General features: G+C 40.1%; 1 protein-coding gene across 8 annotated transcripts in view; it reads left to right on the top strand.

The window, feature by feature from the left end:
• Positions 1-26854, top strand: part of RTTN (rotatin) — a 173244-nt gene that overhangs the window by 63836 nt on the left and 82554 nt on the right. For all 8 annotated transcript variants that reach the window (XR_331929.4, XM_075921044.1, XM_075921045.1 and 5 more), the window contains 7 exons: positions 489-588; positions 5644-5732; positions 14769-14886; positions 15189-15285; positions 16130-16198; positions 19580-19768; positions 25832-26071. Coding sequence is in view for 7 of the 8 variants with exons in the window: in XM_075921044.1 (XP_075777159.1) it covers positions 489-588; positions 5644-5732; positions 14769-14886; positions 15189-15285; positions 16130-16198; positions 19580-19768; positions 25832-26071 (902 nt within the window). In the remaining variant the exon portion in view is untranslated. The remainder of the gene's footprint in view (positions 1-488; positions 589-5643; positions 5733-14768; positions 14887-15188; positions 15286-16129; positions 16199-19579; positions 19769-25831; positions 26072-26854) is intronic.

Raw genomic sequence — 26854 nt, 5'->3', positions numbered from 1 at the left:
CCCCTCCCCCCGACAAGGAGACAGTGCTGGTGGGAGTCTGCTTTTAAGCCAGTCCCCCAGCACTAGCTTCTGCTCCCACCCCCTTGCTGCCTTTCTCGGTAAAAGCAGAAAAGCGGGGGGAGTGACTAGTCGAGTCAGTACTAGTTCACTACTTGCTTTTGTCCCTATACCACAAAATAAGTGTGAATATAAATATGCTTTAAAAAAAAAATTCCACATTTGCATATTCTGAAAATGAATTTGTATGTTATTTCTAATTGCTATATGTTGGAAATTATTAATTTTCTGTTCCCCAAGAAATGCTTTAAAAGCTTAATAAATTATTCTGATCAGGCTGCTTGTAATGATTTTTAGAATGGATCATAGTCACATATTTTATTTATATAGTTTGTTTCTTACACTTTTTGAGGGAATGAATGAAATAGTTGTCCTGTCTAACTAAGAGACGTATATTATATGTAGTTCTAAATATAGCTTTGTTTTAATAGGACGAGACTGTGGAAAAACTATATGGTATTCTTACTTCTGACACCATTGACCTAGTTTTGCGAAAGTCTGCAGCAGAGCAGCTAGCTATAATTATGCAAGGTAAAGTGTTTTGGAAATATTGATTCACGTGCTGGTAAACTGATTTTGTGCTTGAAATGCTATTTTGAACTTTTAATTACCTAACTTCCACTTATATTACCAAATCAGTATTGCAAAACTGTCATGAAAATTTCATTGCCCAAGTTCAAAATTTACTTGCCTGTTTCACACAACTGCCTGAGAGTGAGAGCATAGATTTTATTCTCCCAATAGGAAACAAAAAGGAATAGCTCAACCAAGAGTAAGTATAATTCTGCAAAGTTAAAGTAAACCTGATGATTGGGCTTTAAAATGGACCAGTCAAGTTTTTTCTTAAACTTCATACCTAACTCATTCTTGTTTATTAGAGATAATGGCACTGCATATGTCCTGCTTTTTCATGCTGGTAATTTCTACCTTGAGTGGAAGAAAAAATTATCCTTATGGAAGTGTAGGTGTATTTTTTTCAGTGTCATCCCATTCTTGTAGGAGAGAGCCATTTCTTAGATTAGAAGTCTGTTTCATAGACAGACAGTAGAGAAGAGGTAAAAGGGGACGGGATCTGAGGAAATGTTGTTCTAAGTCAGCCTTGCAACAAACACCATTGCCAGCTTTGTCCACATATTTACTCTGCTGACACCATTATTGGACCTAACCAATTCAGTTATAAGATAAGATCAAGAACACATATTCCTGCTCATCCAGAAATATAATTTGTCATCATGTGCCGACAGTGTCCGTCTGCTATGTACATTGGACAAATGTCTCAGACGCTTCGCCAAAGAATCAATGAACACAAAACGGATATCAGACAGTATCATAAAGAAAAACAGTTTCTTGCCATTTCAACCATAAAGGGCATTGTCTCAACAACTAGCTTACCTGCATACTGCTTCAAAGGCATTTTAACACCAGACTTGAAAGAGAAACCTCTGAACTGTCATTTATGCTTAAATTTGACACTTTACACTGGGGTCTTAACAAAGACGCTAATTACCTTACCCATTACAAAGATAGCTTCCCCAATTATCACCTCTAATATCATTAGCTCACAGACATTTACCTCCTCCCACTCATTCCTCCCCCCCCCCCCCCCCGTTCTGAAATTTGATTTGTCCTTTTTATATGTGTACATTTGTTTTGATTGTATCCCTTTGGTATATATGATCATGCCTATTTCCTTCCACAATTTGATCTGAGGAAGTGGGTCTGGCCCATGAAAGCTCATCACCTAATAAGCCATCTTGTTAGTCTTTAAAGTGCTACATAGTCCCGTTTTTTGTTTCTGCGGTTACGCTGTCTATGAAGTAGTTACAGACTCTTTGTTTTTAATGTAGCGGATTTGGGGAGAAGAAGTTCCATTCAATATGCTATATAATTTGGTTAAAGTGACTGTTAGTAAATTTATATCACAAATAAAAAAAGTCTGTAGGAGAATGTGGAGCATATGGGGGAAATATTAAATTTTGTTAAAGATCAAATGTAAGTGAAGGCATGTAAACATTGAAGGAGGTATTCTGTGCTTCAGTGGATGGTCCAAGTGCACTCAGTAGGCAGAATTCAAGAGCTCCAGACTTAATGTAGAGTAATTAGACAAATGGATCTGTACACAATCTATTCAAATTCCAATTATAGGAAAGTACTATTTTTTTCTCTTAGCAAGGCCCATGGAACTGACATTTCCATACTGCTGACCCAGAGGTTTCCAGAGTCCAGCAGAAGGAAATTTGTTGATAGTCGACATTAATTCAATACTCTGCCATGAAAAGAAAGATGCTGACACTACAAATATCAAATTCAGCATTTTCTCAGTAGGTCATATATATGAATACATTTCTTTTACATTCTGTGAAATACATTCCATGTTGACTCTTGGTTCCATCAAAGTCAGTGAGTGTTTTGCTATTGACTTAATGGAGACATGGTTTACTGAGGAGGGCATGTGATAAAGGCTGCCTATCTCCATAATGGGTTTTATGTGAAGCCCTGGACAGTTCCTGGTAATATACCACCCATGGGTCTCAGGCCAAGGAGGTGATGCATGAGGATTCTGATCGAGACCTAGTCTCGGTTTCCCAAATATCAGTTCAGGGCTCCTCATCACTTCTAGAAGGGCCACATTCCAGAAATCTCCGATGACCCTAGGGCCACTAATGGCATAAGGCCACCACCATAATCTTGCTAGTGTTACACATGGGCAGTATTTCCGCTAAGATTTTCCATTCTTGGATAGAATTTTCTTTTGGGCTGGTTGAAATTTCTTATGTGCAGCTCCAATACTGAAGTAGTTTGGGGATGTGCACCCACCAGTACAAACAAAATCCATAGATATAAATATATATATTTTAAATAGTCCATAAATGTGGAAGAAAATATATTAAAGCAAGGGATAATTAGCACGGAACAATGCTTATGTTTTTTTAATATGAAATCAAATGAATTAACACTACCTTTGACTGAAGAAGTGACTTGTGCCCACGAAAGCTCATGATACTTTTTATATATTTTTGTTAGTGTAAGGTGCTACAGTACCATTGTTGTTTCTTACATTTTTTTTAGTTACAGACAAACATAGCTACCCCCGAGACCTGAGAATACATGTATCCTCATTCTTTCTAACACACAGATGCATGTTTCAAAGATGTTGCAAATAAAGTTTCATCCTTCAAATCAGCTACTTCTGACTCAGAAGAGCCAGAACTCTATCAAATAGCAAAGAGCTGGCCCTAATGCAATACAGTTTACCATGTATTAAATTAGTAACACAGGATTCAAAACAATCATTAAGATCAGAGTTTTAGATATTTGCAACACTCAAAAAAATTCTTTTACCAGAATTTTGTTCTTTCTTATCTTAAGCCATTAACGCTTATGTAAACTTTGTTTGAAATGTAATCATGCAAATGTCCTGGCATGCGCGCACACTCATGCACGCATCCACACACACCCACGTCTTGTCTTGATTGAACCAGAAAACCATCTCCCCCATCCCTCTGATTACTTTAGCCCTTCTTCCCCTTTTTAACTCTGAGTTCCATGATTGGAAAGCTTCCCTCTTTGGCAGCCTCTGCAGATGTAGACTGTGGCTGTTCTGTTTCCTGCTGCCAGAGAGGGAAGCTTTCCAAGCATGGAACTCAGAGAGTTAAAAAGGGGGAGAAGGGCCAACATGATCAGAGGGATGCTGAAACTGGGGCTTGTTTCCCATTTTCAGTGACAGCACAAGGAGAACTTTGGTCTTGCTTTCACCATAGGAGATGCTGAACTGATTCCAAGCAGGGTGAAAGTATCAGAGGGGTAGTCATGTTAGTCTGTAACTGAAAAAGCTTCAACAACAACAAATAGTCTTGCAGTATCTTAGAGACTAACAAAACATTTAGATGATATCATGAGCTTTTGTGGGCACAACCTGAGTAGAGGCTGGAGCTGCTGCTTCTGCTCCTCCCCTGTGAGAGAGTGAGTGCCCTTCCCCAGCCAATCTGCTGAGCTCGCTGTCTGCGCAGGAAGCTCTGAAACTCTGAGCGGGACTCAGAAAAGGGCTTTGCGGCCACATGGGCATGCAGCTTACAAGGAACTTTGGTCATGGGCGTCCCCTCCTAAGCCTTATGCATCACCTCCTTGGCCTTACTGAGATCTATAGGTAGCATATCACCAGGAATTGTCCAGGGCTTCACACAAAACCCATTGTGGAGATAGCCAGCCTTAATCACATGCCCTCTCTAGGAGATGTGATCCTCAGGAAGAAACCTTTGAGAAGCAGGAAGCTGAGGCCAGTGAAGAAGTCTCTCCTCCAGATAATATATCTTGTTCATCTCCAGGTGAAATAGTTATGCCTTCTCCATCCTTGGCAAATAATTTTAAGAAGTTTCAGGGTTTGATCAAGAAAATAGCAGACTCTGTGCACATCCCTCCTGAGGAGGTTAGAGGACCTCATTATAAACTGCTTTACATCCTTCATATATCTTCCTCTGCCCACAAAGTCTTGCCTGTAAGTCAAGCCCTTCTGGACCCTGAAAGATTGTCTGGCACATGCAAGCTGCAATGCCAAATACATGCAAGAGAGCAGATAAGAAATATTTTGTTCAGCAAACAACTCAGAGTTTTTATTTTTGTTGTTCCTCTCCTGATTCTTTGGTTTTTGACACATTTAATGAACGTGGAAGAGAACACCATGCTAAATCACATCCGATGACAAAGTTCAGTGGGAGTTTTGCCATTGTCTTAATGGAGACAAGAGTTTATCTAGTTTTTCATTTATTTTTTATTTGTATTGTGGCAGCTATAGAAACTCCTATTATGAACCTGAGCCTCATAGTATTAGGCTCTGGTCAAACAAAAAGTTTTTCCCTTTTTTCTTTTTTTCTCTTCTCTCCTCCCCTCCCCAATCCTCTATTTATTTAGTAACTGGATCTTTAAAAACTGCATTCTTCTGAAGAAGTGGGTTGTGCCCACAAAAGCTCATGATACAATCTACATGGTTGGTTAGTCTCTAAGGTGCTGCAAGACTATTGGTTAATCCCAGTTACAGACTAACTTAGCAACCGCTCTGAAGCTTCTCCCTTAAAAGAGTTTATCCTTGTCAATTGCATCTGAATAAATTAGTATTCAGAGTATTTAATAAATTAATCCAAGGAGTTGATATATGCAAGGGATTGGGAAAGAGATAACAGATCTTTTTGCTTGAGGAATAATGGTAAAAATAATTCTCTTACGTCTACTAGGAGCTAAAGGAATTGAGTTTGTGGTCTCTTTTACAGACATGTGCCTACTAAGTGTATCTCCAACTACCTCCATGACTGGCATAGACATTAGCAGCCTCATTGCTGAGGTCATGTATTGAATGGGAGTGTATCATCCCTTGAAATAGCTTAGCCAGAAGAGATGTAAGACATGTTGACAAGACTGTGAGGAAACTTGCATTGCTATGTGTTGTACTTTTTTGCATAGAGAGTTTTGGCATTCAGTGATGTAAAATAGTACATCTCACCGCATGAAAATAGTGTGTCCTCCTACCCAGGAAGTTAAATATAAAATTGATGTTGAACTAATGGCTCTTGCTAAACTTTTTTTCTCTTACAGATACTAAAATGCATGATGTTGTGAAAAAATTGGGAGTGATAGATAAGTTATTTGTTTACTTTTCTGAGTGTGTATACCGTGATGGCAAGGTAAAAATATCACCATGAAGTTTCTTATAAATGTTTCTGTAAAATCAGTAGAACTTGGTATCTTGCTATTCTTTTGTGCACTGTGTGTCAGTATATTAATTGCACTAGTATCACGAGCATCTAAGAACCCAAGTATATGATCTTGCTGTATATTTGCTTTTTTCTTTTGGATTTTACTCATGGTAGGTTTTCTATTAACTATACTAACTTCATATATGGATTAAGTCAGTGGTCACCAAACAGTAGATCAGGATCTACCAGTAGATCTTGAACCATCTGACAGGTGATCTGACTGGTTTAGCCAGAAAGCTATCAAGCACTGGCACTTAAGTTGCCCCTCTATCCACTGTCATGGTGCTCCTGCCCTCTGTCTTGGAGCTGTCCTCTTGGGAGCCTCCTGCTTGCTGTGCAGGGTGTGGGAGGGAGAATGAGTGGGTAGTGATGTCAGGGTGTTCCTCCCCCCCTCCCACTTCTGTACCTTATCTTCACACAGAGAAGGCAATGGAGGGAGCTTGGCAATGCAAATCTGTCACTTTCACATAGTGTGCGTGCCTCTGTTATTCTCACAAATACTAATTGTCCTTCTCTCATCTCCGGACCCAACACATATGTGAGGGGTTGTTGTTACTTCTTTTACTACTCGTAAAGTGTGATATGTTTGTTTTTTGACTGGTATGTGCATTTCATAATTTTCATTTCTCTCTTACGCTTAAATTTAATTATTTGAGTAGTGAGTTCTAAAATGCCTAAACTGTCGTGGCTGGAGTAATTATCCCTATGGTAATTGCTGCTTCTAGACTTGACTGTCATGTCCCTGCAGCCCTTGAAAAAGGGAGAGCAGGGAGTCTCCACATTCTGTCCTTGCCTGCAGACACTACTCCTGTAGCTCCCATTGATCAGTAATGGGGAGCCATGGCCAGTATAAGCTGTGGACTCAGTGCTTGTGGATGAGGGGCATATGGTGCCATGGAGCCATTGATGTACATATCAGATGCTTTCAGGAGTGGAGTAGGAGTAAGCCTGCCTTAACTCCACTGCTCCACCATCCAGAAGCAGTCTCAGTTAAACTGTGCCCAGCCAGAGCCTGCTTCCTGAACCTCCTCTTACACCCAACCTCCTGCCCCAGATGTGAGTTCCCCTGCACTCAAACTCCTTCCCAGAGCTTGTACCCTGAAACCCCTCCTAGACCCTTTTCCCCCTCCCTAGACTAAGGCTGGAGGCCCGTCTCACCCTCCAAACCCTTGGCCCAAGACAAGAGCCTGCACCCTAAATCCCTACCCCAGCCTGGTGAAAGTGAGGGAGGATGGGAGTGGAAGGGGGATGGAATGAGCAGGATGAGGCCTTGGTGGAGGGGTGGAGCAGGAGCGGGGCCTCAGAAGGGGTGGGAAGAAAGTGGGGTAAAAGGAATTTGGGTTTGAGGTAGATCTTACATTGTGCTTAAATTGAAAAAGTGATCTTGTGATTTAAAAGATTGAAGACCACTGGATTAAGTTGTCTAAATTGTGATGGAAGGAGCTAGTATCCCCCTTAACAAAGACTCATAGAAATGGTCTGAAAGGGTCCTCAAGTGATCATTGAGTCTAACCCTCTGTGATGAGGCAGGACCAAATCAGTCTAAACCATTCTTCACTAATTTTTGTCTGATCTGTTCTTAAAAGCTTCTAGTAGTTTGTAGAATCCTCACTATCTTGGAAGCCCATTCAATTTAGATACTCTTATTATTCGTTTTTCTTAATACTTACCCTAAATCTCCCTCGCTACACATTAACCACATTGCTTCTTATCCTACATTCTGAGGATATGAAGAACAATTGATCTCTATCCTCTTTATTATAGCCCTTAACATATCTGAAGACTATTATTAAATTCCCCTCAGTCGTCTTGTTTTAAGATGAAACATGCCCAGTTTTTTAACCTTTTCTCATAGGTCAAGTTCAGTTTTGCTGCTCTCCATTGGATTCCCTCCAATTAAAAAACATGTGGATAAAGTGTGGCACCCAGAACTGGACACAGTACTCCATCTGAGAATTCCCAGTGCTGTGCAGAATGGGATAGTTACCTCCTGTGTCTTATGAACAACATAAAATTATCTAGCAAAAAATTATCTCTGTGTCCTCTCCATAAAATTATCTAGCCAAGAAGCCAGTTAGGCTTTTTTTGCCCTCACTGTTTCCCTTGGAAGTCTGTTATAGAACTTCACTCCTTGGGTAGACAGAAACCTTTATCTAGTTTCATAGAACTGGAAGGAGCCTCAAGAGGTCACAGAGTGTTCCCTGCACTCATGGCAGCAGGAAGCACCATCTAGACTATCCCTGACAGGTGTTTGTTTAACCAGCTCTTTAAAATCTCCAGTGATGGAGATTCTACAACCTTCCCAGGCAATTTATTTCAGTGCTCAACTACAGTGATAGTTAGGAAGTTATTTTAATGCCCAACCCCTTGCTGCAATATAAGCCCCTTATCACAAGGAGTTAAGGAGAATAATTTTTCTCGCTCCTCCTTTTAACAACCTATTGAATACTTGAAAGTTGTTGTCATGTCTCCTCTCAGTCTTCTCTTCAGAGTAAACACATCCAGTTTTCAGTCTTCCCCCATAGGTCTTGTTTTCTAGTCCTCTAATCATTTTTGTTGCTTTTCTCTAGACCTACTCCAATTTGTCCAGTTCTTCTTGAAATGTGGCACCCAGAACTGGACACAGTACTTCAATTGAGGCCTAGTCAGTGCAGAATAAAGGGGAAGAATTACTACTTGTGTCTTGTTTACTGCACTCCTGTTAATACCTCCCAGAATGATATTTGCTTTTTTTGCAAGAGTATCACATTGTTTACTCATATTTAGCTTGTGGTCCATTATGACCTAGATTCCTTTCCACAGTACTCCTTGCTAGGTAGTAATTTCCCATTTTGTTTGTGTGCAACTGATTGTTCCTTTCTAAGTGGAGTACTTTCATTTGTTCTTGTTTAATGTCATCCTGTTTACCTCAGACCATTTCTCAAATTTTTCCAGATCGTTTTGAATTTTAATTCTGTCCTCCAAAGCACTTGAAACACCGCCCAGCTTGGTATCCTCTGCAAACTCTTTAAGCGTACTCTCCATACCATTATCTAAATCACTAATGAAGATATTGAACAGATCTGGTGCCAGAACTTATCGTTGTGGAATCCCACTTGTTATGCTCTTCCAGCATGGCTGTGAACCATTGATAAACTACTCTGTGGGAATGGGTATCCAGCCAGTTACGTACCTACCTTATAATAGCCCTATTTATGTTGTATTTCCCTGATTTAGTGTTAAGAAGTTTTTGCGAGACTGTATCAAATGTTTTATTAAAATCTAGGTATACCTTGTCCACCACTTCCACCTTATCTATAAGGCTTGTCAACCTATCAAAGAAAGCTATTTGTTCTTTCCAAATTCATGCTGTTACTTATCACCTTATTATATTTCAGATGTTTGCAGATGGATTCCTGAATTATTTGCTCCATTATCTGTTCTGTAGTTTCCTGGGTTGTTCTTATTTCCCTTTTTATAGATGGGCACTATATTTGCCCTTTTCCAGTCTTCTGGAATCTCTTCAATCTTCTGTGTCTTTTCAGAGATAATAGCTAATGTCTCAGATTTGCCTCCAGTCAGCTTGTTAAGCCCTAGGATGCATTTCTTCAGTCCCTGGTGACTTGAAGACAATCTCACTTGTCTAAGCAATTTTTAAATTTAACTTCTGAACCTACTCCGTTTTCGTAGGCATTCCCTATGTTAGATGTCCAATCACCACCAACCTTCTTGGTGAAAGCACCATTGGTGAAAGCATCATTAAGCACTTCTGCCAATTCTACATTTTCTGTTACTGTTTTCCCCCTTCATTAAGTAATGGGCTTACTTTGTCCTTGGTCTTCCTCTTGCTTCTAATACATTTGTAGAATGTTTTCTTGTTACCCTTTATGTCTCTAGCTAGATTGGGCTTGTTTTGTGCCTTGGCCTTCCTAATTTTGGCCCTTCTTATGTGTGGTGTTTGTTTGTATTCAACCTTTGTAATTTGACCTACTTTCCACTTTCTAGTACCCCTTTTTATTTTTAGATTATTCAAGATCTGGTTAACCTAGGGTGGGATCTTGCCATACAACTGTCTTTCTTAAGCAATGGAATAGTTTGCTTTTGTGTTCTTAATAATGTCTCTTTGAAACACTGTCAACTGTCTTCAATTTTTTTCCTCTTAGACATGCTTCCTATGAGACCTTACCTACCAACTCCTTGACTTTGCTAATGTTGCTTTCTTGAAATCCATTGTTTTTATTTTGCTATTGTCCCTCCTGACATTCCTTAGAATAATGAACTCTGTCATTTCATGACCACTTTCATCTAATCTGCCTTCCACTTTCAGATTCTCATCCAGTTTTTCCCTATTTGTCAAAATCAAATCTAGAACAGCCTCTCCCCAGTAGCTTTCTCCAACTTCTCAAAGAAAACAATTGTCTCCAATACATTCCAAGAACTTGTTGAGTAATCTATTCCCTGCTGTTATTTCTCAACAGATGTCTGGACAGTTGAAGTCCTCCATCACTAACAAGTTCTGTGCTTTGGATGATTTTGTTAGTTGTTCAAAAAGTCTCCTCTATCTCTTCTTCCTGATTAGGTATTCTGTAGTAGACCCCTATCATGATATCACCCTTGATTTTTCTCTTTTATCCTTACCCAGAGACTCTCAACAAGTCTGGGTCCTATTTCTATTTCTACCTCAGTTCAAAGTATACATTTTTAATATAAAAGGTAACTCCTCCAGTTTTTTCCCACCTGGCCTTCCTGAAGCTGTACCCTTCTATACCAATATTCTCATCATGCCTAAACTTATAGATGGCCAGTTTGTGTCCATTTGTTCTTGAGTCCACATTGCTTTTAACGTTAATTTCACTACTTTCCTAGAATTTTCCCTCTTATATTTTTATAGAGATCAATCATATCTCCCTCAGCCTTCTTTTGGTTATGAGAGGAGAGTCATAGAGCTTGATTTGTTTAACCTAAGGTACGTTTTCCATTAATCAGATCATAATAGTAGCTCTCCTCTGCATCTGATCCAATTTCATTAAACATAAAGACCAGTATTCCAGATGAGAGCTTTGCAGTGCCTTATATAATGGTACTAACACTTCCCTGCTGAAAATATCTTACCTGATACTGGCCTAGGATGGATCAAGTCTTTCATAGTCTCAGTACATCGGTGGCTCATGGTCATCCTATTAGTCTGATTAATCAGTACCCCCAGGTCTTTCTCCTCTTTCACTGCCATCTGATAGTAGTTTTTCTATTTGCAGTGCTTCAGATATTTGAAATAACATCCTGTATGTAACTTTCACTAAGAATATATACAGGAAGGGGAAACGAGAATAGAAAATCTCCTGTTGCCTGAAATTCTTTGCCTGGTTCTTATATCCATGGAGAAGATACTCCTGGGGGAATTCATGTCTGTGTCTGGGCTTGGTGCAGGGAGGACAAGATTTCATTGTCTTGTGCATGGAGTGACCAGGGCTGGATCAGATCCACTCACCATCTCTGTGGGTTTTATACCCTCCACACCCTCTGCTTCCTGCCCCTATTGCTCCTCTATTACGTGGGGACGATTCACTCTTTGGGGAGCTGCTTCCCCATCTGCCCAAAACCCATGCATGTAAATCCTCCCATAATGTAACCCTTCCTTCCTGCGCCTGAATATCCCTTCTGCTAATTCTTACCCCCCAGCATCCGGAATTTTTCCACCAAGTCCCTCTGCACTTGGAACTCACCAGCAGGGCACTACAGCGCCCCACTCTCCTCTGTCCAGACCCCTTCCTGAGCACTCCACCTCTGCATCTGGACTTCCCTCCCTCCCTGAGCCTCTTGCATGGGGAAACCTTCACCCTGACAGGCCCTACTATCCCTGAACTTGGACTTACCCAGTCCTTCATCCTGCTGAGCTTGAACCAGCTGCACCTGGATTTCTACCCCACTAACCCAAACCTATTCCCTAAGAACCCGGACCTTTCTACAGAGTTCCCCACATTAAGAGCCCCTTATAGAGACCAGTCTCCCCAGGCCCTCCTCACTGAGCTACAACCACATTAGCATGGACATCTCCTGCAGAGTTCCATTCTCCCCTGTACTCAGAAGCCCCCAGTGAGCCCTTGAGCATACAGCTTCTCCCTCATCTAAGTTGGCCACATCCAGATTTTCCCCCTATGTAACCCTCTCACCCCACATCTGGATCTCCCCACACTAAGACTCTTCACACCTGGCTTCAATCAGACTGAGGCTGTTTGTTCCACGTCTGGTTCAGGAAGCAGATATGGCATACATATACGAGATTCTGTTATTACTTCTTATTTTGGTGCTCCTGGCATGGAGGAACAGGGCCCTGAAATGTTTCTGTGGCAGGGTGGTTCTGCTGCTGCATCAAGTTCTGCTGCAGCCTCATTGCCAAGTCTGCTGTAGGAAGGGTAATTTTTTTTGGCACAGAACTTCCTCAAGAGTCAGAAGACCGCACAACACTTGTGAATTTGACTGCAGTTTTAAGTTAAGAAGTTTATGAATAAATGTTTTACAAATATTCACAAAGGTATCTTACCTCAGCTGTATTAAGGAGCTCTATAGACAGATTTAGAGGGTAGCCGTGTTAGTCTGTACCTTAATTTTTTTTAAAAAATGAGTGGTCCTGTAGCACCATAGAGACTAACAACAACAACAAAAAATAGTAACGTGAGTTTTCGTGGGCACAACCCACTTCAGATGAGTGGAGCCACGCATCTGAAGAAGTGTATTGTTCCCACGAAAGCTCATGATACTGTATTTTTTTGGTTAGTCTCTAAGCTGCCACAGGACCACTTTTGTTGTTAAGTTTTTATAGATAGTTTGTTATAGCTTGAATTTGAGGGCTACTCAAGGCTATTACTGTCATAAATCAACAAGACTTACTGCAGAAGAGATTTAATTCCCACAGTTCTATTTTAACATGAGAATAGAAATCCCTCAACGAGCAGGATTAAGGAAGATCACCGGTTGGGAATCTAGGGTAAGAAGTTAGTATTTAAATTATCCAAGAACCTAAGTCACATTGAAAGTTCAGTTTAAGTCAATACCAGGTCACTTAAACAATTCTGAAACTTTCACTCTTATTTTGGAAGACAAGGGGAAGGAGTGTATTAGGGAATTTGGAAATCACAGTAACACTGTGTTAACTCTGTTTTGGCTGATGGTTTTTGTTTATCTATGCTATGTTCAAAACAGACAGGTAGGAAAGGAAAGTGGATGGTCAAAACAGTGAAGTCTCTATCTTCATCAATAAATCTTATACATCACAAAAATCTGAATATCCAGCAAAAATAAAAGACTGGGATAAAATTCATGATTGGAATATTAAACATTTTACTAGGTTAAGTTAGTTACAAATACTTAAAAAATGCTTTTGAAATATGAATGGGCTGAAAGCCCTGGAAAGTGAAGATCTCTAGCCACAGGAAGGTATCAGCTGCATCTGTAGAAGCTCCCAGATAGTGATAGAAATGTAGCCGGGTTAGTCTGGTGTAGCTGGAGCAAAAAACAGGACTAAGTAGCACTTTAAAGACTAACAAGATGGTTTATTAGGTGATGAGCTTTCGTGGGCCAGACCCACTTCCTCAGATCAAATCAGATTTGATCTGAGGAAGTGGGTCTGGCCCACGAAAGCTCATCACCTAATAAACCATCTTGTTAGTCTTTAAAGTGCTACATAGTCCTGTTATTTTCTCCCAGATAGTATGTGTCTACCCTGATCTGAAGGGATTCCTTAGGGTGATGAGACTATAATTTACTTACCACATGCGTTCGATTAATTTTTTGTACTTAGATATTGATTGCATACAATATCAAGATAACTTAGGGTGTTTCTAGACTACAGGGTTTTTCCGAAAAAAGTGGCCTTTTTTTGAAAAAAACAAACAAACAAAAAAACCTTCCCCTGCATCTAGACTGCTGCCAGGTTCTTTCAAAAGTAAATCGAAAGAACACAGCAGGGTTTTTTTTCGCAGAAAACCTCATTTTACGAGGAAGAATGCCTTTTTTCCAAAGTGGTCTTTCGAAAAAGAGCGCTATGTAATGCAAACTATGCTTTTTCAAAAGAGAGCATCATTACCTTTTCAAAAGTACTAGTTGTAGTCTAGATGCTCTTTTTCGAAAGAGGCTTGCAGTTTAGACGTAGCCCCAGTGCACCAGTTTGAGGAAATATATATTTCCTCAAACTTTTTAAAATGTACAGTATCCTTTCAGGGAGAGGTGCCAATGGCATGCTGGAGAAAGCAAAGTTCTGAATAAAGCCTCAGAAGCAGCCATTAGCTGTAGACATGCAAAACAGATCTTATGTACAGAAACTAAGGAAAACAAAGTAATGGAATAGTCTCTGGAATACCAATATATGAAAGAGATACTGGCTTTAGTTCTTAATGTGTACTGGACAAACTGTCGATATGTTTTCTGCTTTTTATGTTCTGAATGAGGCCTTGGTTCTGTTTCTGTTCTGTCCTGTCCACTGACTCTCTGATCTTGGACAAGTTATCTCACCTAACAGTTTTTCAGTTTTCCTGTCTCTAATTGAAGCCACTTCTGTGCTTCACTTTGAGAGCTGCAGATGAAATGCCATAATATTTAAAATATTATTTATATTTTATTTAAACAGAGCTATTTGGAAATCTTTCCAATATGGAAAGGACTTAAATTTTCTTCTTTGGAATGAACACTCAAAGAGGTTAGAGGTTCAGAAAAATACCTTTTACACATGGAAGTAATTTTAAAAAAATCACTGAATTTGTTACAGAATGTTAGGATGTACTCATTTCCATGTTCAGTTTAATCGGTTAACAGTTTGTTAGGTCTTGGTGCTTTTGATCTTTCTGAAGGGGATAAGTAGTAGAAGTGTATTAATTGCTAGCATGGTAGTTGTCTACTATTTAATTAAGAATTTTCTCATGTATTTTGAGTATACAGCAATACAATATAGGCAGTCATCTACATTAACATACTTTCTTCCCTCTCCTGCAGATCATGGAATGTATTATGTTGCCGTGTCTTACACTTCTACGAAAACTAGTATCTGCTGATCCAATTATACGCCTGTCATTAGCACAGCAGCCTTCTATCCTGCTCACATTACTGAGAGGTGATTTGAAAAAGCTTTGAAGTGGTCTTGATATACTTTGAACAGAAAGAAAATGTCTGAAATTTTACCACATATTTAGAAACTCTCCTCCCTTCCAGGAAAAAACCCCAACAAACAGTCCATTTCACAGGATCAATCTGTGGCTACTTCAGATAGCATAACATTATAAGAAAAAAATTACTGATTTTGAACTACGATTGTTTCTGTTGAAGTTAGGACTCTTGTTAAAAGTGCTCTTTTTGTACTGTTGACTACCAGTGTTTTATTGAAGAATGTTTTAAAATTTATTTTGTTTTATTTAGTTTCCTTAATATTCCAAGATGACTGTGCTGTTCTGACTGAATGTGCAGCATTGTGTTGTCTTCTGTTGTTTGATGAAGTAGCAAGAAAAGACGTCTGGTAAGCTGCAATATAGTATTTTCATGATACCTCTCATGGTTATCCCTTTATATCCAAATCCCGGATTTTCTGATGCTGGTAAATGCACTAGCAAATCTTCTTCAAAATTGCTTCATTTTCAAATCCATAATTTTCACACGTTTGAATTTTCACAAAATACTTGTCCTACAACTTATAGAGCTTGTTCTAAAGCCTATTGATAGGAAGGGGAGTTTCTCTGATGATCTCAGTGGACTTAGGTTTTAATAGCCTTATCCACAAGTCCTGATCTAATTGTTGGATCCTTGCACTTAGATTGAATAACTCTGGTAGAGTCAGTTGCAAGATAGAAGCATAAGACATTTTTCCTTCAACCTTACAACAGATTATATTTGTACATTTATTTCTAATGCATTAGTTAAATGTAAGAAATGGCTTTACAGTTTGGTAAATACTTTGTTAATGATGTTCATACAGTGCCTAGCACAATATAGGCACAAACTAGCCGAGGCCTCTAGATACTACAGAAATATAAATATTTAAAAATAATTCTGTTTGTCTTAAGCTTTTGAACTTACCATGCCACATTAACTTTATTACGCAATGCACAGATACAACAGATATTCAAGGTGTAAATATCAAAATATGTATGGTATATAAACAAGTTAATATTAACAAATCAATATTATGAATGTACTTCAGAATATTTTGTGAAGAGCTAGAAAAGGAGGAGGAAATAAAAGCTATCAGAAATATTAAGTCATGGTGGAGCCTTAGTAGAAAAAGCAGGGGTTGAGTTAGGCAATGGCAGTTAACAATTAATTTCAGTCTAGTACTACTGTGTGATTAATCTTTCTTTTTTCAGGGCTGATGCTGTATCCAGTAATTGTTCTAACCTACCTGCCTTCAGCTTGCCTGTAGCTATTGTTAGACGGTGAGCCTCTTAACATTTCCATGTCCTGCTAGTCATGGGGGACCAATATATTCCCGGGATTAAAAAAAACAAACAAACAGATACAATAGATGCTAATTTGTACATTTTAAAATTCAAACAAAATAATTATGGTAACTGGATCGTTCCTTACAACCCTTTAAAAATTTCAAAGCAAATACTGAAGTAAGATTTTCTGTTGTTTCATGAGATTTAATTATTTTTACAAAATGCATAATAGAATTATGAAGTTAAAAAATGAATGGTCCTGCAGCACCTTAGAGACTAACAAATGTAGATAGTATTGCAAGCTTTCAGGGCACAACCCACGTCTTCAGATGAATGGAGCAAAGGGTACAGAGTGCAAATAAAATTATAAAACAAAATAAAATTCTGAAAGTAAATTAAAATATATTTTGTGACTCAGCCTTACTGTTCTATTATTTCCTTCTTAATTTGCTGTGAGTTTCCTAGTCATCTGTGTGACTTCTGAAAATTGTTATAAAGAGCAGTGGTATTGTGTGTGTTTTTGCTCAAGTGCTTATTTTATAGGTAAACCAATATGGAGCTTTGTATCAATGAAACTTCAGTCAGTACTCATGAAAATTACTACCATTCACAGAACTGATCTGTACTTATTTGTATAACTTCAGCTCTTCTCTAAGCTAAGGGAATATAGTTTGCCATCATGGGCTGCAGATGACCACAAACGGTCATAGAATCATAGAATACGAGGACTGGAAGGGACCTTGAGAGGTCATAGAGTCCAGTCCCCTGCCCTCATGGCAGGACCAAATACTGTCTAGACCATCCCTGATAGATATTTATCTAAGCTACTCTTAAATATCTCCAGAAATGGAGATTCCACAACCTCCCTGGGAAATTTATTCCAGTGTTTGACTACCCTGACAGTTTTTTCCTGATGTCCAACCTAAACCTCCCTTGCTGCAGTTTAAGCCCATTGCTTCTTGTTCTATCCTTAGAGGCCAAGATGAACAAGTTTTCTCCTTCCTCCTTATGACAACCTTTTAGATACCTGAAAACTGCTATCATGTCCCCCCTCAATCTTCTCTTTTCTAAACTAAACAAACCCAATTCCTTCAGCCTTCCCTCATAGGTCATGTTCTCTAGACCTTTAATCATTCTCGTTGCTCTTCTCTGGACCCTCTCCAATTTCTCCACATCTTTCTTGAAATGCGGTGCCCAGAACTGAACACAATACTCCAACTGAGGCCTAATCAGCGCAGAGTAGAGCAGAAGAATGATTTCTCATGTCTTGCTCACAACACACCTGTTAATGCATCCCAGAATCGTGTTTGCTTTTTTTGCAACAGCATCACAATGCTGACTCATATTCAACTTGTGGTCCACTATAACCCCTAGATCCCTTTCTGCCATACTCCTTCCCAGGCAGTCAATTCCCATTCTGGATGTGTGAAACTGATTGTTCCTTCCTAAGTGGAGCACTTTGCATTTATCTTTATTAAACTTCATCCTGTTTACCTCAGACCATTTCTCCAATGTGTCCAGATCATTTTGAATTATGACCCTATCCTCCCGAGCAGTCATGACACCTCCCAGCTTGGTATCATCTGTAAACTTAATAAGTGTACTTTCTATGCCAATATCTAAATCGTTGATGAAGATATTGAACAGAGCCGGTCCCAAAACAGACCCCTGCGGAACCCCACTTGTTATACCTTTCCAGCAGGATTGTGAACCATTAATAACTACTCTCTGAGTACGGTTATCCAGCCAGTTATGCACGTACCTTATAGTAGCCCCATCTAAGTTGTATTTGCGTAGTTTATTGATAAGAATATCATGCCAGACCGTATCAAACGCCTTACTAAAGTCTAGGTATACCACATCCACCGCTTCTCCCTTGTCCACAAGACTTGTTATCCTATCGGAGAAAGCTATCAGATTGGTTTGACATGATTTGTTCTTTACAAATCCATGCTGGCTGTTCCCTATCACCTTGCCACCTTCCAAGTGTTTACAGATGATTTCCTTAATTACTTGCTCCATTATCTTCCCTGGCACAGAAGTTAAACTAACTGGTCTGTAGTTTCCTGGCTTGTTGTTATTTCCATCTTATGTAGATTCTGAGAGTGCCGGACAAGGGAGGTCCTTCCTGTACTTTAATAATATACCATTAAAACTAAAAGAATTTTAAAGATCTAACCAATTTTTCAATAAGGGTTACATTCTAAAAGGACTATAAACATGTGACAGTTTCCCTAAAATTATCACAAGGTTTTAACTATTTTGTAAATTTTGTAAATTTTCCTCAGCCTGGATTAAAAAAAACTCCATGCCACTCAGTTTCATTTGGATTAATAATCACTTTCTAACCAATTTCATGTTCTCACGCATCAGGACACTATTAGTGTTTGGACTGCTAACACTTCAAGGAATATTTGTTTTAGTGTAAAATAAAAAGAACCAAAAACCATGGGGAAAAAAGCAAACAAAACCTTTATATTGGAATAAACCTCATTCCCACCCTTTTCTCCCCATTAATGTTGGCCAAGTTGTGTTTGTTTCCATAACCTAGATTTTTGGGCCAAGTTTGACTTTTATGTTGCCTTAAAAAGGGGCCTATCCAAAATAGTGACTAAAATGACATTTTTGATATTCCGTACTTTTTGTTTTGCTTTGGTTCCATTTCAAATTTGCCCCCCTTAAAAGTTATAATTCTTTTCTCATGTAAGCATTTCAATTCAAGCTTTATGGGTGTGAAAGTATCAGTATCAGTGATCAGCTGATACATAGCATTCCAGCTCTGGATGAAGAGGGAGGAGAGAGGATGGAGCATGAATCAGTGGATTCATGGTGCTCCAAAAGTGCTGGGAGGGAGGGGAAGGAGTAGGAAGTGTGGTGCTCCAGTGCCCCACTATGCGAGAGGTACATAGAGGAGAGAGACAGACACAGGGTCTGCAGGCCACAGGTTACTCACTACTGTTCTATGGTGTTCATATATTCCAGCCCAAGAAGCAGGCTGTATTTCCTGGCCAAAGGAGATGAAAACAAAGAAAATTATAGTTTTTCACTTGTTTATCTTTTTTTTTTTTTTTTTAATGGATAGGTGATGATTAAAGAAGAATCCCTTTTCAGATTTAGGATCTGTATTCAGTGTGTTGGAAGGAAAAACAATGGTCTTCTTCATAGCTGAGTAATCTTTCTTCACACAGAATCCTTTAGTTTGGGAATTTAGGGCTTCCAAACTAGAGGATGATTTTGTGATGGGAAAGACATATTTGTGTTCTGTGTCCTTAAGTATTAAATTATTTTTTTTCTGTCCCTCTCACTTTCAAAAAACCTTAGTTGAAGGATTGAATATCTTTTTAACTGAATGTTTCAACACCATTTTTTCTAAAGGTATCATCTCCCGGTCAAAGTCACTACTCATCATGCAGTTAGTCCTAACTCTGTTGTTTTGCTGTTACCTTCTGACTGCTTGACCTTGAAGCCTGTATCAGATATGCTTAAGATGGCCTGGAATCTGTCATGGTACCATGGGATTGATAACCTATTGCGACTGGTGAACTATGAAACAGAAGCACAAGCGTAAGCCATTATATCTTTATACTAAATCATAATATACTTAATGTAGCATTCCTTCAAGGTTAAATATCGTTTGACATTGCATTGCATTATACTACAAACTGTTCATGTTTCAAAATTGCTATTATTTTAAGTGGCAAGGGATCACATGCCAGTTGGTTGTGAAAAATGCTGCCAGAGGCTGCTAGTTATCTGAATTGCAGCTCTCTAGATCTAGATGTTGCCCATATTCCCATTTATATAGACTGATGAACAAACTCCTTTTAATTAGAATAGGAGCAGGATTAAGCCATAAAGCTAAGGACCAGTATACAGTAGGTGTTTAGGTTGAATTTAGCCGCATAAGATCAATTTTCTAAATAGTGAGTCTAAGCCCATTCTGTCAACATTAAGGGCTATTAAAGTTGATTTTGATATTCCTGTTTTTACGAGGAGTAATGTTAAATTTGACCTTGCATGGTCAGCTTTTTGGAAGTGTAGGCCCAGGGTTGCGAAAGTCTGTTCTTGGCCTCTGAGAGGCATCCCAAAGTGCCCTGCTGTGACCACTCTGGCCAGGACTTGCAATGCTAATGCTTTCCAGGTAACAGGAAAAACCCTGGGAAAATTTGAATTTCATTTCCTGTGTGGGCAGCATGCCAAGCCACTTCAGAGCAGGCAGCACACCTGAGCAGCATCACACCTGACTATGAGTTTCATGAGTTCAAGATCCGTGAGCTCCAGAGGCTCCAGTCCCCAGATTTGCAGGCATGCACCAGCATGGAGTGTGCAGGAGATCTTTATTGGTGTGTGGGGAGAGGAATTCGTTTTTGCAGAGCTACAGATCAGCAAAAGAAACATGGACATTTATGCCAAGATTGCCAAGGGCATGTTGGAGAAAGTATGTGACGGACACCCAACAGTACCGCGTTAAAATAAAGGAGCTGAGGCAGTTGTACCAAAAGGCAAAGAAAGCAAATGGACAATCTTGAACATCGGTGCAAACATGCCACTTCTACAACCAACTGTATGTGATCCTGGGGGAGACCCAACTACCTTCCCAAATCAGACTGTGGATTCCTCCCAAGGAGCTCCAGCCATCTTGCTCAGCAGCATGAAGGAAAGCATAGATGAGGAGGAGAGGGGAGAATAGTCAGCAGGTGACCAGGGCAACCGTTTTTGCAGAGAGCAAAGAACATTTAATCTCTTTGATGACAATCCCTTCCTCGCAGGATGTCTCACAACATTTGAGCATTGACCCTGGGAAGGACACTTCTGGTGAGTTCACTTTTTTTTTTATTGTGGTACATGCGGGTTAAGGAAAATGGGTGTGAGGCAGTGATCTGTGGTATTCTCTGTGCTTATTTATCAGGAGGGTCCGGAACAGCTTTTTAACAAGTGTGGAGATGGAGCAATAATCCTCCCTGAACATCTCCATGAAGCTCTCCTAGAGGAACTCTTTCATTCTTTTCACAAGGTTCCTAGGGAGGCCTGTCTTATTCTGTCCTCCATGGTAGGACACCTTTTCATGTTAAGTCAGCAGCAAGTGGTCTGGCATCATTGCAGCACAAAGCATCGAGCATAAGGCCCAGGTTGATGGCCACATTCAGTCAGTATCAGCTCCCTATCACACTGTGTGATTTGAAGAAGACGGATATCTCTCATGGCAACCTGGATGAAGAAGAGGTAAAACTATTAGCTGCTATCTGTGCAGCTTACCTCCATTTGCCCATCACTAGTGAGACATGGCTTCACTCCTCCCGCCCCCCCCAGGCATCTGCCCATAGGTTCCTGCAGGATGGGAAAGTAGAACTCTCTCAGGAAGCGGGGTGTGCTGAACACAGAGGGCAACTGGGTGAGGTGCTGGCCAGCATGACTTGAACCCTCCTGCAGGATAGGAAAGTAGCACTTCTGCCAGACACAGAAGGCAACTGCACAAGCCACTGGCTGGCACGACCAGAGCTTAGATCTTCTCTCGCCTGCAGGAACATGCCCCGGTATGTTGATTACCATGCCTGCCCAGGAAACCGAGTCCAGTTGCTCTCTCAAGAACTCTGTTGTGTATCTGCTGCATTGTGACCACTTAAAAGCGTATTGTGTCTTGCACAGAACACATCCCCATTGGCATTCACTGTGTGTTAACAGATTGTTTTATATTCCACATTGTATCTTCTGAAAAGTCTGCCCTGTTTGTTACAGCGGCAACAGCAGGAAGCTAGCCACACACTTCCCCGGCTCTGCCAGCCATCAGTATGGCACAAATCTGCAGGCAAAAGTGGATAAGGAATGAAATGTTCAAGGAGCAGATGCAATTCACCTGTATGGACAGGGAGTAATTATGGGAATGGAGGAACACACACCTGGAGGAGATGTGCAGAGTCCGGGAACTCATTGCCGGGATCCATAAACTACTCTCCCAGGGACCCAAGAACACAGGGCTGGAAGGGGTGAGGCCCAGGGCAACCTCAACCCCCCCATCCTGCATCCTGGAGCAAAAGGCTTTCCTTTCTGCACCACTGAGTCCTCCCCACCCCACTTCCATCCTGAACTCCGTGTGTGTGTGTGTGTGTGTGTGTGTGTGTGTGTGTTCCCTAAATAAAAGCACCTAATTTTTGAAACAACTCTCTCTTTGTTGCTTGTTTTGGTGTGTGGGATGACAGGATGAAGAGGCAAGCAGACTGAAAGCTGGGGCACCTAGTTACGAGCAACATGCATGACTCTCAAATCTGGCCACTCATAAAACCATTTTTCAATGCATTTCTGATTAGCATTGCCTTTAGGTGACCTCTCCTTATTGCCCTGGTGTCTGGCTGCTCATAATTTGTGGCTAGGCGCTCTGCTTCAACCCCCCACCTTGACAGATAACTTCCCCCTTCCTCTCTCAAATATTGCGAAGCACACAGCAGGCTGCCACTAGAATGGGAATGTTACATTTGCTGAGGTCTAACCTAGTCAGTAGACTGCAGAACATTTCCTTTAAATGCCCAAAAGTATGTTCTACCACCATTCTGCACTTGCTCAACCTGAATTTGAACTGCTCCTTACTGCAGTTTAGGCTGCCTGTATATGGCTTCATGAGCCACGGAAGCAAGGGGTAGGCTGGGTCTCCCAGGATCACTGTGGTGTGGGCATTTCAATTCCCCCAATGTTAGTTTTTGAGTCTGGAAAGAAAGTTCCAGTTTTCAGCTTTGTGAACAGACAGGAATTCCTAAAGATGCGTGCATCATGCACCTTTCCCATGTTAATATCAGTGAAACGATCCTTGTGATCCACCAGGGTCTGCGGCACCATGGAGAAGTACCCTTTGTGGTTTATGTACTCCTTATCAAGTTGGGTGAGGACCAAGATAGGGATGTGTTCTCCATCTGTTGTCCCAATGCAGTTGAGAGCCCTGCACTGTGTCCTCCATGTTTCCAAGAGTCACTACTCTCTGCAGCAAGAGGGTATTGATTGCCATGAAAACCACTGTAGATTTCTGCACTCCGAATTAATTTCCAACTGTATGGTAGCTGTCTATACAAGTGCATTATGGGACACTGAAGACATGTACTCAGAACTACCTACTGCATGGTTTTGGTCCCAGTGTCCACTGGCAGTTCAGCCAAGACAGCAAAGGGGCACAGGCACTATGGGATAGCTTCCCACAATGCATCATTCTGAGTTGACAGTAGCCTCCCAACTAGGGATGGACTACTTCAGCTTACTTTGAAGAGTGCCGAATTCTCTTGAAAAGTGGGGACACTCATCGATTTAACAAAATCAGGTGGTTAGACATTGACCTTAATAAATTAGATCTAATCTCGTAGCATAGATGTAGCGTGTGTGTTGCTGAACATGAAGCAGCTCTTCATCTTGTTTTAGGGAGTGCTCTATCCTGCTATAGTAAACACATGACTTAATTCATCTATTGTTGGTTTGTTTGGGATGGAATTTCCTTAAAACTTAATTTTATATACATGAAGGAACCTACTGATCTGACAAGAAATTGTTCTTCATATCTCTCTGAATTACATTTAACATAATTTTAAAAGTGCTATATTTTTGGATATTTTGCAGAGCTTAAAATAGCCTACAAGTTTGTTCAACTCAAATAGCGTTTGGTTTATTTAATAGGATTGAATGATCTCCTTATGCGTCAGTGATGCTACCCACGGTTACTCAGGGTTGTGCAGCATCTTGCTACCACCTGCCCTTATCATGGGAAGGCATTGACTCTGCTAGCTTGGCAATACATGTACTACCTCTTCAGGCCTAACTCTTCCGTACAGGTTAGCAGTAGGCATACACTGACTCCCAGGTTCTCCAATGATTGGGCACTTTGAGGAGTCTGATACTTGACTCATAAAGGACAAGTGCACACCAACTTAATTAGTTTTTAATTCAGGATCAGCAGACCACTTTACACACTGCGCTTAGAGATATATTGATACAGAAAACAAGAATAAGTTATTATTAAAGAATAGAGATTCAAATTATAGTAAAAATGAACATTGGAAATATTTACATATGAAACAAAATCATAGCTTGCTTTCTAGAGCTCTTGTTTAAACAACAAATTATCTTCCTGTATAAAAAAGTTTCTTAACCAAATTTCTTCTCAACGTTTTCAGCAATCCTGAGAGAGATTTTTCCATGAATCAAACTCACTATCGGCTTAATTCCATGGTGAATGATGAAATTACATACCCTCTCCACTGCTTTTGTGCAGTTACTGAGTGTAGTCCCTTATCCCTTGAGGTGCCCTGTTCAGATGCTTATCTTGTCTTTGTAAATATTTGGGCCTGCACCTGATACAGACTGCAAAGTAGGTACATTCATTTTATGCTTATTGAGTTGGCCCAGAAGCATATGGTATACAAAGATAGATAAGTGTTTATTATTCTCTTCCTCCTAGATTCTGTTTATCTTCTGGTGACCTGTCTTAACTTGTACATTTTAAGAACATTTTCCTTAAATATATCTAGTTCCTTAGGAGCTATATGCACGTAAGTTTTGCAGTGATTATGACGATCAATGTAATGCATGCTTTCAGCAGAGCCTTTAAGTGACTTCTTTTGATTTTGGAACCCTGTAAGTGTACTCCTGTGTCTTCTGAAAGTGGCTGTCATGAGATCCTTGGGTTACAGGTTGTGGTTATGTATTTTAAGTAGTTCTGCAAGTTCCTGCTTATCTTATTTTTTTTTAAGTAACCTATCTAGGATAAGATGCTTTTCAGTCATCTTACCCATCTTTTTGTTATAGTTAAAAATAGGATTTATTATATCAGGGACCCACGTTTGCTAGCTGTAGATCTGTGAACATTGCAGATGTTTTTTGACTAATGGAGCCGGGGAAAAGGAAGGAATAAAACTGACCAAAATGAGGCTTTTCCAAAGGTGCATTGTTATTGAAACTTTTTGGAGGAGCATAATTAAGTGGCATTTTGCATATTGGTAATGCTAAGTTTCATTTCTGTTCAATGTCCTGTGAGGAGTATATCTGAGAAGGATTTTGGTTTCTGTTTACCTCCCAGATGTCCATGTGATAAAAATTGCCACCAAAAATAGATTTAATTTGATGAAACAGGTCTGCAAGTTCAGCAGAGAAGCCAAAGATTCTCACTGGGTAGTGAAACTGGGTTACTGTATAAAACTACTCCGACTCAGTAGACTGGCTGAACACACAACAGAACTGATGATGAGTTATGGACTTAATTGGAAATGGGAAGTTTCATCTATTTTAGGACGTTTGAAGGCACAGAGACACTGACATCATCATCCTTATGGCAGGACAGTCATATTTATGCTCCCCAATCTAGTATACTATTTCTAGTATATTCTGTTGAAAAATAAATTATTTTATTCATAGACTTTCACTTGTTTAGTACCGTAAGTATGCCCAGTACCTTCCCAGTAAAACCAAACTTCAAAAACAAAAAGCTACAGAAAACTCCACATTAATTAAAAAAAAGAAAAGACATGGCTGAGCAGAATAAGTACCTAAGAGTTTCACCGTTCATTTTCCCATTAGAAATAAAAAAATGAAGAAATCTGTGGCTATTAAAAGATACAGGTTATTAACTGTCATTCCATGCCTTTATTTCTTTTTCAGATTTTTAGACACATTAAAGCTATCCTCAGAGGACATTCTTACATTGAAGATAACTCACACAACCAGCGGACTGCAGGATTGTCTCAATTCAGTAATTCAAGCTGTGTCCCACAGGGAAGTTAGAGCTGCTGTGACTCGGATGAGTTTTTATATTCTAAATGACAGACTGGCTTTAAAATTTAGCACTGGCTCTTGCAGGACCACTTTGAAGGGCATGGCTTGGCAATCTGCTTTCAACAGGTAATCACCAGTAAGTGCAAAGTGTGGTCCCTAGTTAGAAAGCAGTGTATCAAGGTGTTTAGGTATATTACATTAAAAAAAAAAAACAGTAAAAAAATGTATTTTGCTCTTAATACATTTAAAAGGCGAAAGTGCAGCAAGAGGGACCTAGCTGATTCCCTAGTCAATTAGTTGATTAAACTAAATTTAACACCCTTAATGCAGAATGCAGTTGGGGAGAGTGCAATCAGATCTCCTCCCCACTCAGGCATGGGGAAAGGCTTTTGCCCCAGGTGCGTCAGTAGAGATTATACTGCTGGAGCCATTTGCTAGATCCAAGGGGATTACAAGTGGAGTCCAGCTCAGGTATTGCTCTTCCTTCCTGGGAATTGAGCAGAAAGGGAGTAGATTCAGGGAAAGCTTAGCTTAGCAATCTTTTGGTTCCCCGCATACAGAAGTTGAAGAAGCTCTTGACCTGTGTGGTTCATGGGGGAGGGAAGAATGGGACTTAGGAGCTGAGAATGTGTTAAGCAGGGAGGAGCAGCAGTGAAAATAACTTAAAATTTTTATAGGTATTGTCTTATCGCAACCTGGGTCCCTGCTAGTTCTTTAAATAGCTCCCTGTGGCTTTCACTGCAGCTCAACCAGTTCTTGTCAGAGCTGTGCACCAGGGTGCACCCACGTACTGGAGAGGAGGGATTATATGGGGAAGCCTGGCTTTCCCCCTTCTCCATCCCCACATTCCTCCACTTACTAGCTCAAAGGTGTATCTTAACATGAGTTAATGCTACTATAGTGGCAGGT

This window comes from Pelodiscus sinensis, chromosome 2, assembly GCF_049634645.1.
Source record: "Pelodiscus sinensis isolate JC-2024 chromosome 2, ASM4963464v1, whole genome shotgun sequence".
Lineage (NCBI taxonomy): Eukaryota > Metazoa > Chordata > Testudines > Trionychidae > Pelodiscus > Pelodiscus sinensis.
The sequence above is the reverse complement of the archived record's forward strand: the minus strand, read 5'-3'. Positions and strand labels throughout refer to the sequence as shown.